The following is a 17899-nucleotide window of genomic DNA, read 5'->3' as shown; positions in this document are numbered from 1 at the left end:
GTCTGAGGTGCCATTTCTTTTTATAGCAGACCCATTTAGTCGTCACCCGCAAGACTCTTACAGCGTCGCGCTACGCCTAAGATATGTTACGCCCAATTTTGTTGACTCTCATGCTAATCCATTCTCGGCTTATATTTCAGCAAAATAATGCCCACCTGCAGACGACGAGAGTTTCTATTGCTTGTATTCGTGCCTGCCAACCATACCTTGGTTAGCAAGATCACCGATCTTCCCCAATTGAGAATGTTGGAAGCGTTATGGGCAGGGTGCTCCAACCAGCTCGGGATTTTGACGATCCAGTGTGCCAGTTGGACCAAATTTGGTATGATACCACCCCCCCCCCCCAGGAGGACATCCAACAAAACTGACAATCAATGCCAAGCCGCACAAATTATTGCATAAGAGCCAGATGTGGACCAAAGCGTTATTGACGTACTCAGTTTCTGAAGTTCTTTCTCTTAACTAAATCATCCAATTTTTCTCAAACTGTATTCATTTATTTGTCCCTCCATGCACATCACATCTACCGATTCCCGCCCCGTTCTCATAATTCCTTCGTGGTGCGTCGGTTCTTTTTTTCCTTCCCTTTTTTTGTCTTTGAGTCTACATTTACCGCACCTTGAGACAAGACGTTTAATGCCTTCATGCAAAAATGTTTGCGGCTGCCTACGATATCATGACTGTACCCATCATGCTTCTCTTCGATTGATTGGTTGATTTGGCGTGAGGGGACCAAACAGGGAGATCATCGGCCCCATTGGATTAGGGAAGGATGTGAAAGGAAGTCGGCCGTGTCCTTTCTAAGGAATCATCCCAGCATTTGTCTAAAGCGATTTAGGGACATCACAGAAAACCTAAATCAGGATGTCCGGACGCGGGTTTGAACCGTTGTCCTCCCGAATGAGAGGTGCATCTCTTCGTCCGAAGCAAATCTATGGCAGCGACTGTCTTTCTTCAGGACTCCGAAAATTTGCATATCGCATGGGGAGATATCTGGACTGTATGGAGGATGTGTAACGGCTGCCCAGCGAAACTTCCACAGCGTAGCCGCAACAATTAGCACGCCAGCTCCGGGAAATTTGATGACCTTTTTCTTTGACTTCAATGGCGCGCTATCATTGACAACCTGAAACACGGCGCCACAATTAACACACAGTGGTATGTGGACAATATGCAAAAACCGAAGTGCGCCATCGAGTGCAAGCATCCAGGAATTTTGAAGGACGATATAATTCTGTTGCAGGATAATGCCCGTCCACATGTTGCAAGGTTGTTTCGATTACGCTGCAGAACTTCCACACAGTCCTGATCTGTCCCCAAGCGATTTGCATATTTTTGGTGTACTGAAGAAAGACATTCGCGGTCGTCGATTTGCTTCGGACGAAGAGCTGCACGCCTGGTGCAATCACGGTTCCGTAGGCAACCACAAACATTTTCCAAGAAGGCACTGACCGTCGTCTTGTCCCGCGATGGGAGAATCGGTTATGGAAATTACTTTTGAAATAATTAAAAATTTACTTACTTTTTTCTACGTGTTTGTTTATCATTCGACTGCTTCTTATGTGTTTACTAGTCTTTAGTGGAATATGCACATCGTGCTAGGAGCCACTGTGCAGTGTGCACGTCCGCATCATTCTTTACGCCACTGTGCATAAGGTTCGGAACACGTCTTCGGAAGGAGAAGGAGCAGTCCTGGTCTCACCCAAATATTCTAAGTTAGATTTTTTGTTGTTTTTCTTAATCATAGAATACGTCCTTCAATAATATCATAACTAGTTCGATCCTCCATATTTGTCCGTTTATAAAGGCCTCAAAGTAGACAGAAAACTATAACCTTGCACGTTTTTGCATATTCACTCAAAATCTTGTGTTATTTTGATGTGGGTGACCTATTTCTTGCACTAAATGGTTGCCACTGTTCTTGGATGCGAGACTGCTCCGTACTGACAACGAATACATGATGCTTCGTGCGTATTAATAGCGCCGCGTGATAAAGCATTGTTCCCCGTCTGTCCGCAGGCTGGATCCACACGATGGCGGAGCGACTGAAGGTGCCAGTGACCAACATCTCGCACTCCGAGTCGTACATCACGGCGCTCTACTTCACGTGCTCCAGCCTCACCAGCGTCGGCTTCGGCAATGTGTCCGCCAACACCAGCGTCGAGAAGATCTTCAGCATATGCACCATGCTCGTAGGAGGTATGCTGTCAGCAATCACTACCTGCCATGTATTCAGTCCGAACACGTACGAATACTTCGTGTAATTAATTGATAACGGACAAGATGTGCTGGAAAAGGTTCGGTGAACGAAATTACAAAACAAGCAAAATAAAAGATATAACCAAAATACTTATATTCCTCCCCAAAGTACTCATTATGCGCAGTACACTTTTAGATAAGTGTATAAAGTAGATGAGACCTGACTGTGATGGTTTCTTTTGAAAATAATCGATTCGGTATCGTACTTTTCTGGATGTCTGTCGAAATGAGATACAGAGAGTTGTGCATTTAAGTGGTGATTATTACCTACTCTAATTCAGATCCACCTACGTAACATCAAGTCTCATCTGTTGTGGAGATGGGCAATATTTAATTTGACATGTGCAATAATCGGGTCTACTGCCGGATGTTTGTGTCGCTCTGGCACAATATTTCGGCCACGATTATTCCACATGTCAAGATCTCACAGGGAAAGCCTGAAGAGTTACAATATTTAATTTAACTATTAAAATAATAGTTACTGAGTCTTACTTATTACGAAGATAAACTGCTCTGCAAAGCTTAAGAACTAGCTATATAAAGTAACGAAATGTATTAACTGCTCGGTGGAAATGAATGAAAGTTGCGTATTGCCAGACGTCTCCTAGTGGTGCACAGATAGCTGGACGTCATATGGCGTGAGGTCAGCGTGAATACTGTTCTAAGTGGGGTTGCGCCCGCGATACGAGGCAGTTGAAGGAACGGCGAAAGACAGAGAGTGTCAATCAACGAGCAATTGCGGATCAGCGTGGTGGTGTTCTTCATTACAAAACGGTCCGGAAACAACATCTGGATAACGTCACATGGGGAAGAATCATTGGGGAAATGGAAGAAAGGCGAAGTGTGACTATTGTAGCCCAGGTTTTGCTCATAGCACTGTTTCCATGTCAGACAGCGAATACAATTGCAACCACATTAAAAAAGAGTGCAAACCATGCGATCTCAGGATCCTTAGTAACACGGTGACTGCATTGGAGTGTGGCCGGCAGGTGTGGTCGAGCGGTTCTAGGCGCTACAGTGTGGAACCGCGCGACCGCTACGGTCGCAGGTCCGAATCCTGCCTTGGGCATGGATGTGTGTGATCTCCTTAGGTTAGTTAGTTTCTTTTCCTGAAGACCAGTACGTTGTTTTTCATTGACACCTCTACATCAGCGGCACCGCTTGCGATGGTGCCAAGAGCATAGGGACCACATCGTCTCACTGGTCAGCGTTATTGTGACACTGTACTCCTTCCCCGACGGCGTCTTTTCAGGGGTGCATTCGGCCCTGACTTCATTTTTATGGATGACAATGCGCGTCCACGACGAACACCCAGGTGAAGCAGCATTTCAAACGAGAGGATATTCGGCGAATGAACTGCCCTGCCCGTTTTCCCGACGTAATCCCCATAGAATCACATGTGGGATGCGTTGGGGAGACGTATTTCGGCATGCCCACATGTACCAACGACCTTCCGCTAGTTGTTAACCCTTCACCACAAGAACTTCTTATCAACATCGTGACTGTCATGGGAGCACGTTGCAGAGCAAGCATTGCTGTCGGTTGTGATCACACACCATGCTAACAGCCGGGTCCCGGCTGCTGTGATGTACAGGGGACCACCATAAATCGCGGTGATTCAGTTGCAGTTATTGTCTTTCACTAAATGTGTCACACCTGTTCGTCTCATTGCCTATGTTCTTCAATCACCTTCTGTATCATACTGTAACAGTTCGTGCAACGAACGGACCAAGTTTCATCGTGCTATGTTGGTCGCCTCTGACAAAGCAAACTAAAGTTACTTTCATGCTTAAGTTTTGCACACAGTGTAATCTGTTCCAAGCTGGACCCTGTAACATTTTTAATTGGGTAGGACTCACTAGCAGAAAAGCGAGTCTTCGGCATTCATCTCACTTCTGGATGACAACGAGAAAAGTTTTCAATTTTATTAAAATTCTTTTCGTCTTGCTGATAACACTTCAGTAATTTTAAACTACCTAACACCATTCGTTCCTTGTCACTGCAATAGGTATGCTCAGACTTCCAGCTCGCAACACAGTAGTTCTACTTCCGCACAAATGCTCTGAAAAACACAGTAAATTTCTTTCTGGTAGAGGGTACTTAGTATGGTGCCTTATGTCAATGCTTCTTCTCGTTCCATTCGTGAATGGGGCGGGGGAAGAACGACTGCTTCAGGGCCTACGTGAGCCCTATAATTAGTCTCATTTGACCTCCACGATACCTGCGAAAGCGATACGTAAGAAGCTGAAGAATATTCTAGATTCCTCAGTACTGTTTTCTGACATTTTCTAATCAGGCTTCCGCTGAATAATTTTTCGCCTGTCTTCGAGACTCTGCCAGATCAAGTTTTCAACATTTCCGCGATGCGCTCTCCTGATTCAAACAAACCTGCCACCATTTGTGCAGCATTTCTTTGTATACGTTCGATATCCCCTGTAAGTCTTCTTTGGTATGGGTCGCACACACTTCAAAAATATTCAGAGAGGTGACACACAAGTGATTTGCAAGCAGTCTCCTTTGTAAACTGCATTTCCCCACTACACTGAAAGGATAAAAATTAAAGTTGCATGCGAGATCGTTTGGGAAGACTCAGTATCAAGAGTGAACATAAAATTTTAATTGGATCCTTCTATCGACCACCAGACTAACTTCCTGTTGTAACGGAAAACCTTAGAGAAAATTTCAGTACGCTCGAACATAAGTACCCCAATCATACTGTAAGCACCGAAGGAGACTTTTAACATGCAACTATCAATTGGGATAACTATAGTTTTGTTAGTGGTGGATGTGAAAACACCTCCTGTGAAACATTACTGAACGTCTTCTCTGAAAATTAATTAGAACAGATGGTTCGGAGCCCCGCTAATGATGAAAATACAGGATGAAGAAAAATTGCAGCACTTAGAGGTCGGCATGCCATTCCTCAGCCAGATTCAAGACAAAATTTTATCTAGCAAAATCAGGTCCGGTTCACTTTGAAAACAAATGTATGGAAACGAGGAGCTAGCAACACTGTCACATCTGGCAGCGCAGCAAGGTGTACAGAGGAAGGTGTATCACATCCCACTACCGTTCCAGCCGTCACAATTCACTTAGTAAGCTGTAGTAACATCAGTCCTAAATCCACCATGGAGCTATTGTTCGAATCCTCATCAGGTTCCAGTTCCGTTTTCTAGACGTCCGTCGATTTAGAAATTTGTGGTAAGGTCTTATGGGACCAAACTGCTGAGGTCATCGGTCCATAAGCTTATACTCTACTTAATCTAACTTAAACTAACTTGCACTAAGGACAACACATCCACGCCCAATGGAGGACTCGAACCTCCGACGGCGGCAGCCGCGCGAACCGTCGCAAGGCGCCCAAGACCGCTCGGCTACCCCCGCGCGGCTAGACGTCCGTTCCATAGTTCTTGTCAGTCGACTCAGTCGGCTCTCGGCCTTCGTAGAGTGCAGAACTGCCCTGCACGCCTACCAGCCCCCCGCTCTCGGCGTTGTTTACTTCCGCGTCGCGGTATTCGTGTTTAAATAGAGTCCACTACTACTGTACCTAAGGCGCACTCTTAGCGCCGTGCAACGATCAAAGTAACGTTTCAGGGCGAACATCCGTGACCAGGAGCTTTTGAATTTGAACAGTTAATACGAGAGGATTAGAGTTTGAACCCCCTAGACGTGATCGGAATACATCTTTCCATCACAGGAAGTATTGTATACACCAAGATGTCGACGGAGACGCTATGCGCCGAAGTTGTCCAACGACACGCCGCCGGACAAAAATTTAAACACTCTGATGGACAGCCATGAACGTGCCAGGGAGGACATGTCCGGTCCGAATGTTTACGCCGACGTTTGATAGAACACCGCTGGGTGAAGTGATCTAGAAATCGACGTTCACGTCCCTACCTGTCACCTACCTGTAGCACGGAACCCTGCCACGCCACTTTAGCATACGCCTGAAGCCACGTCAACGCCACCCACCGCGTCACAGTATGCCGACGAAACCAGCATGGCGTCACCCCCAGTGCCCTCAGCGGCAACATTTACTCTCAGGACCGTGGCGGACGACCCTGCTCGGACCATGGACGTCGAACTAGATGCCGTGCCGACTGCTGCCTTTATCCAGATGGGTATAGTGTCGGATGATGGGCGACAACATTCTGATTCAAAACAATACATTAGGAAGGGGGGTCGCCCAGGAAGCGCAAGAAACGCCGACGAACACCTTCTGATGACGCTCCCCTCCAGATGAACTCGCGTGATGGCGACCGGATGTCTAATGGTGACTTTCCAAATTGCGTCCAGTCACAAGGTCTGACCACTCCTGATGCCTCTCCTGTAACGAATCCTCTCTCAATCCAAAACACGAACTCAATGTTTCCAGTACATGAGGACGACAGATGCCCCACAGTTACTGTCACAGCGTCTGCTTCCCCTGCTCCGGCAGTAAACGACTGTCACGTGACTTCAGGGTCAGCATCCTGGGTCGATGACGATGAAGAAGGAGCGGATCAGACCACCAGCGTGTCTGAGCGAGAGCGTCCCATGGGAACGCCTGAGACGGCCCCCAGCCAGTACTCATGATCGCTGCGGCAGACCTGGTGGGTCTTCGCCTCCAGGATACTTACATCACGCATTCTGCGTCAACTACAAGGGACCGCACACAGCAATATCGTGTCGCCACAATTAATCTTGCCACCATCCGAGCCCCTCACAAATTGGCTAAGTTCCGAGACACCATCTGCTCTGCGGATGTTGTTATTGCACTCCTACAGGAGGTGTTCGTCGCTGACTTTCAAGCCCCCATTGGGCACAACGCCAATGTTTCTCACGCCTCCGACACTGATAGTGGCGTCGCCATCCTCCTACGCAACGGGCTCCCTGCAGAGGATGTCGCATACCTCCCAACTGCGTGGCGTCCGTATCATTAACATCTACGCACTGTCTGGGTCTAGCCGACGTCATGATCGACATACATTCTTCTCCGAGGAGGTCACACCGCTCTTCACCGGCCCATAAGACGATTTGGTGCCAGGTGGGGACTTCAGCTCGCCACAAGGGTCCGCTGACCAGCCCCAACAGCATTCTCCTTGTGGGGCTCTCTCGATGGTCATCGATCGCCTGCGACTCATTCACACCTGCACAAAGCTCCACGGAACCCAACCGGGTTACTCATTTTACACCGCTCACTCATCAAGCCGCATAGACTTCATCTACCTCGCCCACCCGCTCGGTGATGGCACCCGCCGTGCAGAAGTCTGGTCCATGGCCGTTCCAGACCACCAAGCGTATATCTGCGACGTCACTCTTGCCCCGACAGCGTGTGTGGCGTAGTCGTGGTCTGTTGAAACTGAGCGTCGCCCACCTGACCTCCCCAGACTATCGCCGTCAAGACTTTGGCGTAAGAGAAAATAGCGTGCTTTATGCAATAACGAAAATTTGAAAACAATTTGGAGTTTCACATGAAAACTATGTAACTACCAACTTGTGTCGGTCTCATAATGTAAAAACACCTTGCTGTTTCTTATAACACCAACTGCTTTATTGATTCAAATGTATTTATTTGAAGTTGACCACCAAACAGATTATAAATCTAACAAGGGCAAAAGTGTCTCCAAATTATTCCCTGCTGGCGTAATTACAACGAATAGACTCTTTTAGGATCAAGTTTGCTTGGTCCGTCCGAAATAACCGCACTTAATTTTTTTCGCTAGTCACATTTAAGGCTGGAACACAAAACGTTCTTCTTGCTAAAGATGATAGTTTGGGAAAGAGACTACGGTCATGCTTTCACTTCTCTAGCGTATTTTCGACTAACTATTCGAGTTGAATACAAGTTAACTTCGTCGGTAGATTGAGTGCTACGTGGCCCGCAATCTACCCACTCCGAAAACAGGAACTTCATTTTTTTGGACGCTGGGTGCGGCTGACATTCTCCCATCGGTCATACATAAATATTTACGGATATAACAGCAACAGAGTAAGATATTACTTCTACGTTATAATTTTGTTCTAGCTTATCAGAAACTGATACTTCATCATACATTTTATGCACGGTATTTAATTTCTCATCTCTGTCGGAAACAGACATTATTTCCAGTAACAGGATGGGCGACCAGAGAATTGTTACTATTCTGTGCAACGTCGGAATTTCAGTTTTCTCGTTTGCGAGGCGGAGACAGCAATGCTTCGGCATTCGTAGTATCTACAGTCAATAGATGATAATACGCCCGTTGCAGAATTCTGCCAAAATACCGGTAACACTGTAACCAGCGTTTTGCAATTAAGCACAGTTTTCATTTACTGGACACGTGGCGTATCTTCCGCAATTTAAACCTACCTCCGTATCTTCGGGCCCTGTAATAAAATGACGTTTCAGTTTGTTCACCCATAACAAAACAAACTGAACTGTTGGAAACATATCGCCTGCCGGCATTCTTATAGCATCTTTGACTGGCTCTAAAAATGTCACGAGTCCTTCTGCAATGCTGTTGTCATAATCAGTTTTCAGAGATGCCTCTACGGAAGCAGTTCGATGATTTTGTCATACTGCGGTAGTGCATGCTGTAGCTTACGAAGTACACTGTTCCATATACTCTCCGTTTCTTGCTTCGAGCGTATCTACATCCAACTCACGTCACCAGTTTTCCTCATGAAGCGGACACCATCGCTAGCACCTAACTCGTGAAATAAACCACTCAAAGACCATTTATCAAATAATCGTCGTCGAAAATGCGTTTCGTAGACTGTGTTCAAAACACCTGTAACGCAGGCATAATGCTGGAAGGATTGCAGCGCCTTGGTCTGTGGCAAATGAAATCTTATTAAAATTCTGAGGATTCACTCCCAAAAATTTGAATAATGTTTCCTCCACGTATTTCTCAATAAATTCGCCATTTTTTTTCTCTCAGGAAAGTAAGTTGTCACCAGGGCTATATTTCTTAGTGACTAATCTTGATAAGCAAAGTGGGCAATAATAGGTAACACATTTCCCGATATGTATCAGTCCATATATCTGCCGCACATTCTCATGCCTCATGCTTTCACGCCTATGTCCTGGATAATGCTGGGTATCATACTCGCTCGTATTTCATCGGATTGTGTCTCAGTATTTCGCGATATCATCATAGGGTGAGGCAAAACGTTGGAAATATCTACAAGTCACAATTATGAACTGATATTTATGACCTGCTGCACTTACTGCTTTTGCAAATGAACGAAAGTCTCTGGCACAGATTTCTACACACCTTTTCAATTACTATAGCTTTCACCGAAACTGCTACTGCTTCCGAACATACACTTTGCCGTGTTCTGCAGATATGTGCATTCAGATGACTGCTGGCTGACATGTAAGACTGGAGAGCAGAGCACTTGCTACAATACATGTAGCCGACATCCTCATCTGTCACTCATGAAAATCTCTTCAAAACATTGTTACAATCAGCATCTTTCGCACTTAGGATATATTATTTCGAACCATGTTTCGCTATCGCACTCCTTCATCTCAAGCTCACGCGCCATGATTCAACAGTGGGCAATGGAGCGGTTCTCGGATAACTATAGTAGACGACCGGACTATACGAGCGTGCGACGCTCGAACAAGTCTCATGGAAGTCGTGTGCGGTTGCCCCCTTAGTCCTAAGGAGCTGGATTGACATCTGTAGGACTTACGCGGAACTACATCCACCGAGCAATTCAAGCAGAAACGTCAGATGTAGACCTCTGTTACCCATGGCATTGGGTCGCCTCACTGAGCTAATGGGATAGCCCCGGTGGAGTGCAGCGTTCGTTGTACCTTTTCTTGACCACGCTGCACGCACAGCGCTGACAGAGCCATATTTTTTATCGTGTTTGTGTTAAACCTAATGGCACGACTTCTGTCTAGAACTGGAATGAGGAATCGCATGCTGACCGCCAGGTGCGGCATTTTTTCTCAATATTAGATCTAATGACAACAAAAAGATCTGACCTCTTTGAGAATGTCCACATCGAAACTGATAGCAGTAACCAAGACGCAGGTGTGGCAACACCGATTCCCAAAATACGAGTGGCAACTAAAACCAGTATAAACATATAGAAAGTGTTTCAGAAGTGATCGTCAGTAATTCACATATGGAAAGTACAGGCCAAAAGTAGCTAAAAGGCTCCAATAAACATGGGACCGCAAATCAGTCGTTGTCGAAATACACACATTTTATGTTGTCTGTGGCGGTTCATCAGTGTGTAGGAGCACATAGAATCTCTAAACGTTAACGTAGGCGTTCGAAATGTTTTCCACGCATCTGAATGCAATGTTGAACTTGTCTCTGAAATGAGTTGCGAATTCTCTTAGGCAGTCCTTGGGAATTCTGTAAATGCTGGAAGGCTGCTTCAATCCGCAAGCGTAATTCCTCAAGATTGTTGACCTCGGTAGCGCAGACCAGTCTCTTGACATGACCTCACACACAGGAATCCTTGGGATTTAAATCTAGAGATCTTGGAGCTCATGACACAGGCCCTCCTCTACCTATCCAGTGTTGACCACACGACCGAGTTAGAAGCCGGCGCATTCGGAAATGAAATATCTTGGAACAACGTCATGCATGAACCACATGTTCAGGCGTTGGTTCAGTGGGACATCATGTACATCTGGAAGTACAGTTCGTAGAAATCGCATGTGGAGTCTGTTGTCCAGTTAGCCTGTGTGGTAAGAAATGTGGTCCAGTCATGCGGTCTCCAAGCAGTCCTGCCCAGACGTTCAACGAATAAAGCTGATGATGTCGTGATAGTGTGTTGCATCAGGACTGACATCATCCCAAATGTGACAGTTGATGGTAGTTGAAAATACCGTCACGGGTAAATTTAGCCTCATCCGTGACGTGGATACTCCTTACAAATAGGGGATTCAGGGTACACTGTTGTTGCACCCATTAGCAGAAATTCTCTCTAGGAGGGAAGTCTGCATTGTTGATGGCTTCCACTCACTGGAGATGATGTGGATAGAGTACTTGCCGATGTAAAATCCGCGCCGTCCGGAGTGGCCGTGCGGTTCTAGGCGCTACAGACTGGAACCGCGTAACCGCTACGGTCGCAGGTTCGAATACTGCCTCGGGCATGGATGTGTGTGATGTCCTTAGGTTAGTTAGGTTTAAGTAGTTAGCCTCTATCCATGGTACTTTCACGTTCATAACTGTGAGTCCAGTACGGCACAGTGAACGGTGGGGGAAAGGGAAATAGTTGCTCAAGGGTAAACAGATAGTCAGTCCCAGACCTTGAAATACCAATGTAAATACCGCGGTATCCAGAGGCCTTTACAGCTGGTTCCCAACTAGAATTAATGCAATACCTCGGCAACGGACGATCTGGCGACCTATGTTTGTTGTATCCTATAGTTACTCTTGCCCTGTAATTTCCATGTGTGAGTTATTGACCACCAGTTCTGAAACACCGTGTATAAGTTCAATTAACTAGATTAAAAAGCAATATATCATGTCTCAATAAGCAACTTGAAACTTTTAGCAAAGGACAGGATCGTGTAGAGGAGTTGTGCCTCGAATGTAAAAGAACAGTTTACAATGCACTGGATAATTATGTTCCCAGCAGAACAGTTAATAATGAGATGGAGCCTCAATGTCTTAAGGTCACTGTCTAAAGAAACAGAGTCAACTGCGTAATTTGTGCAAAACAAAGCATAGGGCTATAGACAGACAGATGCTGAATGAAACACGTTTGGCTGTAAAGAGAGCAATGAGCGAAGCCTTCAGTTATTACTGTAGCAGTATTTAGTCAAACGATCTTTGACAAAACCCAAAGAAATTCTGGTCGTTGTAAGGGCTCTTAGTGACGCCAAAGGTATTGCCCAGACACTCACGGATGAGCCAGGTAGCAAAGCAAAATCGAAAATACTTGTCTTAGTTTTCAAATGCTCCTTTACAAAAGAAAACCCAGGAGGACTGCCACAGTGAAATTTTCATACCTCTGAGATATACATTGGAATGACTGGCAGGACATTCGATACAAAATATAAAGAACACCTCAGAGCATTTAAATACGGTACAAAACATTCAACATTTGCTGATCGTCTAAAGCAAGAACACCACTGACAAAGCAATACTGAAAAAGGTATGAACATCATAAGAATCAGTAAAGACAGACTCCTCCTCCATTTCCAAGCAAATGTCCACATACACAAAACGTTAACAGAAAACAAACAGTTGCTCAGTGACCAAATAAATATTGGAAACCAGACTCTCTGTAAAATAATTGGCGAAATAACATGAAAAAGAAGGGATCCTTTACCATCCTTCACCCTCTCCCACTCTCCAACCAACGCCCCCCCCCCTCCCCATCCCAGTTTCATTTCACTTCTTGTTCCTCACCTTCTCCTCCAACTCACATTCCATCACACTACTATACACCTATGTCCACTCATCATGGCTTCTCCCTCCCCCACAAAAAATACGTCACTATTCGCTCACTACTCTTACATAGCATATAAATACAAATCAACGTAATTAAATAGAATTACACACATACAATAAGCTAAAAAAATGTATAGGTCAAAGACTAACTAATGGCAATCTTATGTTGGCAACGCTACAAAGCACGAACCGCAGTACTTACTTATAAAACTAACATAAAACAGTGGCTTGCGGAAAAGTGTGCTGAATAAAACGTAAGAAATGTATACTTCTGTAGAGAAACTAAAAAGTAGACTACCACGATCAGTGTCTAAAAAAGAAAAACATCAACGATGTGCTAAAAGACGGCATTTCCCGATGTAGGCGAGAATCAAGAGGAAGTCGCTATAAGTAAAACCAACATATTGTTGACGAACTGTTTTTCAATCTTAAAGCGGAACGCGTCTAGTGAAAAAACACACATTTTTTTGTAGTTGCATTTGCGACTAAGTTAGCAAGTCTTTTAATTATAATCTTCCGTAGATCCCTCAAACAAGAAACTGGACCCAGTAGTTGGAAGAAATCACAGGGCACGCCTGTTTACAAGAAGGGTCGTAGAAGTGATTTACAAAAAAATAGTCCAGTACCCCGACATCGAATCGTTGTAGAATCTTAGAACATATTCTGAGCTTAAACATAATTATATATCTTGAACAGAATGACCTCCAGGTCAACCAGCATGCATTCCGAAAACACAGCTCATGTGTAACCCAAGTTGCACTTTTCTCACGTGACATACTAAAAGCTGATCAAATCACTCAGGCAGACGCAGTATTTCTTGATTTCCGAAACCCATTTGAGTCAGCAGTATATTTATGCTTATTATCAAAAGTACAAACGTATGGGGTATCAAGCGAAATTTGTAGCTGGACTGAGGATTTCTTGGTAGGGTTGAATAGAAAGCTATCTTGCATAGGGAATCATCAAAAGATGTAGAGGTAACTTTGTGTACCCCACGGAAGTGTGCAGGGACTCGTGTTATTCACGTTACATAGCCTATTAATGACATTGGGGACAATGTTAATAATAATCTCATACTTCTGAAATCTGTACAGTCATGCAAAGACTTCGCTTTACTGATAGAATAATGGGACAATGTAATCAGTCTACTAAGGAGATTGTTAGTAAATCACTCATACAGCCCATCCTAAAACATTATTCAAGTGCAGGAGACCGGTACCAGATAGCGCTAACAGGGTATAATGAATGTATACAGAGAATGACAGTATGAATAGTCACATGTTTGTTCAATTTGTGAGAAAGCGTAACAGAGATGCCGAAGAAACTGAACTGGCAGACTATTGGAGATAGATGCAAACAGTCCCGAGGAAGCCTACGTATTAAATTTCAAGAACAATTTCAAATGATGACGTTAGGGATATACTATAATCCCCGTAGGAATCGCGATGATAAGATTAGATTAATTATAGAACGTACGGAGGCATTTAAACAATCATTCTTCCTGCGATTCATACATGAATGGAATGGAAAAAACTCTGATAACTGGTACAGTCGCATGTACACTCTCTCAGGCACTTCACAAGTGGTTTGCAGAATATAGATGTAGACATAGATGGCTTTCCTACCTTATTAATGCGTTACTTGTGAATAGATTTAAGTCCAGTTTGACATCACATGAAGTTCATCAAGTGCCGTCCGTAGAATCTGAAGATGGCCGTTGTCGGTCGGGATCGCTTATGACTGTGTCATAGAAAAGAGACTGTGTCAAAAAATAAATAAAACTTTATTATAAGGCAATTACCAGCTCTTGAAATGGAATGTCTTTTTTTTCAGGATCCATTGTTACTAGCCCTTCGTAATCTTTTATCAGATCTCTCTATTCTGTGGTCCAGCTTCATATCTATGGAAGTTTGTGAGCTGCGAAAAGAATAAATTAAAAAGTTTATGAATCAAGATATTAATCGCTGTCCCGCTGTCAGTGCTAACCACACCCGTTTGTGACTGGGACTTATCTTCTAACCTGATGACAAGGTTCCTTTGAGACGTGTAGCTTTTTATAATTGAATGGGAAACCGTGCAAACAACTGATCAGCGCATAGTAAGTACCCTTGTTGATCACGTGGGAGCAAGTTTCTGAGTATTGCTTCAACAACACTACCAGCATGTGCTACCGATGTCCGTTATCGACAAATCTCCAGTGCTCACAAGTTTCCATATCCGCATATCTCGGGACACCGGATGTGTACGCGGGAATTCTTTATCCATGGAATGATGTTACGTAGTTGTGTTAAACAGCGTTCTCGTAGGAACTGGAGTCCAGTATCGGACAGGCGTACTACCGCCATATTTATGCTATACTGGGAACTGACGCCGAAATTCGTGCGTCAGGTCCCTTCCTGTAGCTCAGTAACGGTTTTTGGAGGAAGCGACGGAGCAAAGATAGGAGGGGTGGGGAGGGGGGCAGTGTTCCGTAAGGCTTCTCATATACCTTTATTGCTAGACAGTTTCAAATCGTCACTGCGCCGAGACAATGACGCAGTTTCCCGCGAAAAACCCATAGAGTAGAAATATCTCTGGAGTGAGCATTCACACGCGAAGAATTGATATTCTGTTGTCAGTATACATTGCCACCGTCATCACTTGATCTCGGGACAACGTAGGTTTGTCCGTGAAGCATCCTATATATTTGAATGTCGGCATATCGCTAATACAGATTGATTTCGGTCGTAAGTACTATGGATTTGGTATAGCCGTTTCGTTGACACCATAAAAATTTGCATTCGATATTTGGAATAAACTGGGCCCATAGCTTTGATGAATAAAGTAAACGAGCATCACGTTACGGCTCCGTCATGTCAGCATGTAATCACATTGTCAAAAAAAATGGTTCAAATGGCTCTGAGCACTATGGCACTTAACTTCTAAGGTCATCAGTCCCCTAGAACTTAGAACTACTTAAACCTAACTAACCTAAGGACATCACATACATCCATGCCCGAGGCAGGATTCGAACCTGCGACCGTAGCGGCCGCGCGGTTCCAGACTGTAGCGCCTTTAACCGCTTGGCCACCACGGCCGGCAATCACATTGTGCGTCATGTTCGCTTAGCCCAGTAATAAAAAGCAATAGCAAGGTTATGATTTATCATCTGTGACACAAAACATCAGAGTATAGTATCGGAATCGAGGCGACAAAGGTTCAAAGGTTATTAATGACCAAAACACACTTCATAACGTAGGCTCTTTATCAGTTTCGTTTGGTAAAGTACTGAGAAGTTAAATAATATTTCAAAACATCGACATATATTTTCTAGGGGCAGTATGTGCATACAAACACGTCAAAAAAATTGCTATACAGGAATACATAGAGCCTGTTTACCTTGTCCATTTTTTACCTTGCGTAGCTAATAACGCCATAAATAACAATACTTTTCTCTTTCATTAAAGCTGACCCTTTCAAATAAAACATTATATAATGGAAATTGTTTCGTCAACTTATGTTCTTTTTATGTACATTGTGAGTGTCAGATCTGTTCTATTTTTGTAAAGCCTAAATAATTTTTTTATTTCAGATATCAGAGCTCACCATTCCGTGGAAAAAATATTCAAATCTTCTTGGAACAGATGCTGTTTTCCACAAAAACAAAGCACAATAATAAAAATAAATATTATGAAGTCACAAAAGCACATAACCCACTATCACAACACGAGTAAGCGAGGCGAAAATGGATGTTAGCGTTGACGAAACCGTCATGACTTTCATACTGAGAAACCTTGATCTGTCGTGACGTAACCTGACGTGAGGGTGCGTTAATGACCTGTATGAATGCAGCCATTTGAAATGCTGACAATTCCAGCTGAACGTGAGAATGTGCGCAGAACGCAATGCTCACTCCAGATATATTTCTACTGTATGGAAAACACTCACAATAAAACACGATTCAAAACGATTTTCGAAGCCACAATATTTCTTGTTAAGCTGGGCAGTGTTAAGTATGAGATTTAGTACGATTACGGACCATTATTTCTAGGAATGTGTGACACTCCTGACCGATTAAATAAAAAAGTCATACTGCATCTCCGCCCTTGCGGAAAAATATCCGAGTCTCATCAGACGGTGCATTGTCATATTATATTCGAAAAACAAAGTGCTGTTTCTTCGACCATGGTGGTGAAAGAGATTTGTGCATGCTTGCATAAATTGTGCTTGATCATGTTCACTTATCATGCTTGCAGTAACACTTGTGGTCGTTTTTATACATCACAAGAATGGCTCTACCACGTAGGCAAACTGTAGGGCTGTCGCCTTGGACGCCAAAATGTAGGGAGCGTCAAAATTTCGGCAATAATCCAAAATATTCATCAAATTGGGTCTTGTGTTTGTCCATTTGCATTGTTCGTGGTTTTGCCATCTTGTCAACATAATATAAAAACTTTATTAGTAGTCACGTAAATATCGGTCATTTGTGGGCCTCCTCCGCAATGATGCACACTGATGTCGGATCAACAATGCTTCGACAATAGGCAGATTTTTATTCCTAAAGTAGTGTTTTAATCTTCCGACCTAAACCATAAGAATAAGAAAGCGTGGTAATCTAAATTTGAGAAGAAGCTGTATTCTATCACTTTTTCGTTTCCTCCTCCTTCTATCACCTTTTTTTTCTTCCTCCTTCATATCATAGCTACCCCATCGTATAGGCCCACTGCTTGCCTGGTAAAACTCGTGGAAACAATCCCATCAGCTGATTTCCTCAGATTGTTTATTCATACGAAGCCATAGAGGTACTGTCTGCGATTTATTAGTAATGTCCATAAATTACTTGTGGTGAGAAGCATGTAACTATTTCACCTCGTTTATTTCAGAATAAACCTCATAACAAAATCAATGTCGGTTTAAGAAATGTAATTAAATTTGCAAACATAGCTGCTAGTCCTACTGACGGCTGGGGCGTACCCAGTGTAATCGTAAAAAGTTCTCAGTTACCGGTATTTGTAGCAGGTACGCCAGGAACATCCTTCAGTTTAACATCACCATTAACGGATTAAAAGTCCATGACATAATATAATCAGTTTTTGATCTTTTCAAAGCGAAAACTATTTTTAAAAAATACAACAAAATTGTGTGTATGTGTTGGCATTTTGAAAATAAAATGATGCCATTCCAAACTGATGAGAGGTCTTTAACAATAATTTGTAATTCATTCATTTTGGTAACTTTTATGAATCCAACATTGATACCGAACCAGA

The 17899-nt window shown here is 43.8% G+C and overlaps 1 protein-coding gene across 1 annotated transcript in view; it reads left to right on the top strand.

Annotated features, from left to right (window-relative positions):
* LOC126177811 (potassium voltage-gated channel subfamily H member 8) overlaps positions 1-17899 on the top strand; it is a 475984-nt gene that overhangs the window by 328887 nt on the left and 129198 nt on the right. Inside the window, exon 8 of the mRNA XM_049924483.1 lies at positions 2020-2199. Coding sequence (XP_049780440.1) covers positions 2020-2199 — 180 coding nt within the window. The remainder of the gene's footprint in view (positions 1-2019; positions 2200-17899) is intronic.

The sequence above is a fragment of the Schistocerca cancellata genome, chromosome 1 (genome assembly GCF_023864275.1).
Source record: "Schistocerca cancellata isolate TAMUIC-IGC-003103 chromosome 1, iqSchCanc2.1, whole genome shotgun sequence".
Lineage (NCBI taxonomy): Eukaryota > Metazoa > Arthropoda > Insecta > Orthoptera > Acrididae > Schistocerca > Schistocerca cancellata.
The sequence above is the reverse complement of the archived record's forward strand: the minus strand, read 5'-3'. Positions and strand labels throughout refer to the sequence as shown.